The sequence below is a fragment of the Lupinus angustifolius genome, unplaced genomic scaffold (assembly GCF_001865875.1).
Source record: "Lupinus angustifolius cultivar Tanjil unplaced genomic scaffold, LupAngTanjil_v1.0 Scaffold_9_136, whole genome shotgun sequence".
Lineage (NCBI taxonomy): Eukaryota > Viridiplantae > Streptophyta > Magnoliopsida > Fabales > Fabaceae > Lupinus > Lupinus angustifolius.
Genome location: NW_017718234.1, coordinates 2,381 through 4,977, shown reverse-complemented (window position 1 = coordinate 4,977; position 2,597 = coordinate 2,381). Strand labels below are relative to the sequence as shown.

The window sequence follows — 2,597 nt, the reverse complement described above, 5'->3', positions numbered from 1 at the left end:
ACTATACCTATAAAAAGTACTGGTTATATGTAACCCCCGTGCACCACAAAGACGTATAAATAAATTACAAAGTAAATAACAAGAAAACAAATAGGGAGGTGAAAATTTACTTTCAATTTACATTTTTATTCATCTTGTATAATTCGAAATTTATGGGCAGGCAAAACAATCATCTTAATCATTAATTTCTTAATCTGTGTTCTGGATAGAGCATATGATTAAAACTAGCAGGACTCCTCTAATGTATATTTTGTTTAATGTATATCAATCTATACTATTAATATGGTAAATAGTTGACATTAATAAATTAATATTAGAATTTAATCTAAACTCTTACACATTACACTCCAAATTAAAACAGTTTTTATTTATCCATGATTTATTTTTATATTACATCAAACAATAATGCTAATAAAGACCAATTTTGTTAAAACAAATTTTCATATTACATAAAAAAATACTGTCATAGAAACCAGGGAATGTATTCACATTGTGCATAAAAATCTAACTTTTGTGAAATTGAGGTAAGAAAAAGAAGAGACCACATTATTACATATAGGACTAACTATCCTATATTTATGTTTCAACTTTTAGTGCTTTAACCGGTACCTCCCCATTGGCCCCAACATCATGGGAACCATTAGGCACCCTAGTTATTTCCACAGACCTATAGTGACCTAAAAGCTCCCACCCCCAATCCCATATGTTCAACACAATGTATGTCCCAATCCCTCCAATAAGACCATAAGCAATAGAATAAGTCAAAGGTGTTAATAAAAGTGTCACAAACGCTGGTATTGCCTGCCTCATATCATCCCAATCAATATCCACCACCGATTTCATCATCAACACACCCACCAATATCAACGGCGGCCCCACCGCCCATGCTGGTATCGATGCCAACAACGGCGTGAAAAAGAATGCCAAGAAAAAATACATGGCCACCGTTAATGCGGTTATTCCTGTCCGTCCACCTTCTCTGATCCCCGTTGATGACTCTATAAAAACTGTCACCGGAGATGTACCAAGTAAGGACCCCACAATTATTGACGTGGCATCAGACATAAACGCGAAATATTGACCCTCAAAATCTCCTTTCTCGTCCGAGAAACCTGCGAATCTCGCCATAGAGTATAAAGTTCCCGTTGTGTCTAAAAGATCAACGTACAAAAACGTGAACAAAGCTTCCCAAAAATTACCCGTTCCGATTTTCTTGAAGCTTAAAGCACCCGCTGTGCTTTTTATCACGTGTACGTCCACGACTTTTTTGAAATACTCGTGAGCCGAGTTACCCGCATCCGTGTTTGGAAACGCCGTCACTTTAGTGTTCCGGAACCATGAAACGGCAGTTACGAAAACAATCCCGTAGATCATAGCACCCTTAACGTTTTTCACTAAGCAGTAAGCAATTATAATAAAGCCCACCAGGCCCAGCCAGAGTGTCGGACTTTGCATTCTACCACTAACGCAGAAAATATCACCTGATACAGCCCCTCCTGGAAGCAAAGCGACGGTGCCGTTAGCTAACGTCATAACTGGAGCAAGTGAAGCCTGCGATGAGCTAGGACAGCCCGCGAGAGTGACCAGAGTCGCTGAGTTATATCCGATGAGCCCGATTCCTTGGTTATTCTGAAGCCCAATGAAGGCCAGAAAAAGCCCAATCCCGGCGGAGGAGCTGATCCTCACGGGCTTTGGTATAAGCTTGGCGAGCTTGGCCCGAAGCCCGACTGCTGAAATGATCAAGAAGATTAAACCCTCTATAAAAATAGCAGCAAGAGCACTCTGGTATGAAACATTGCCAGAACCATGAAAGCCCACGACAGTGTAAGCGAAGTAAGCGTTGGTACCCATGCCCGGTGCAAGGCCCAGAGGGAGGTTAGCGAAGGCCCCCATTATAACACAGCCGATGAGTGCAGATGCGACTGTGGCAACGATCAAGTCCTTGCGGGTTTTCTCAAGGCAGGCCGCATAGCCCGGGTTAACAGGATCAAACTTGCAAGATGGGTCGGGCTGAATAACATGAAGTGATGAACCTGTGCACTTCGAAATGGGTATTGATGCATTAGAACAGAGAGGGATACAATCTGAGACAGAGCATGTTCCGCCAGAATCGGTGAGGATGGAGGCGTTCACGGCGAGGATGTAAGCCATGGTGAGGAAGGTGGTGGTGCCAGCACGGAGTTCGGTGGTAAAGGTTGAGTTGCGTTGGTTAAGCTTGAAAAATTTGCCTAGTTTGGTTTTGGATACGTAGGAATTGAGACGAGAGAGGGGTTTGGTGTGAGACTTGTGTTGTGGAAGTGTGGGCCTTGGTGACTCCATTTCCTTTGGATTATTGAAGTTGATTTTGTTTTGGTCAAGGTTTATATATAGATATGAGATATGTATGGAATATGGATATGAATAAGGATTAAGGTTTGGGATTGGTAGGGTTGTGGAGGGTGTATATTTTGTGTTATGTGAAAAGCAAAAACCGAGGAACAGAATAATGGTACACTTTTTCCCGATTAATAGAATGGTACACTTTGATGGATGGGGATTACCTGTCCCATTTGGTGTCCCATTTAGTGTCCCCATCCAATCAGAGAATTTTATTTGAT

General features: G+C 41.7%; 1 protein-coding gene across 1 annotated transcript; it reads right to left on the bottom strand.

The window, feature by feature from the left end:
* Window positions 1-459: 459 nt before the first annotated feature.
* On the bottom strand, window positions 460-2,392 carry LOC109337676 (adenine/guanine permease AZG1). Its single transcript, XM_019574699.1, has one exon. The coding sequence runs from the start codon at window positions 2,317-2,319 to the stop codon at window positions 577-579; it is 1,743 nt and encodes a 580-aa protein (XP_019430244.1). The 5' UTR covers window positions 2,320-2,392; the 3' UTR covers window positions 460-576.
* Window positions 2,393-2,597: the final 205 nt, after the last annotated feature.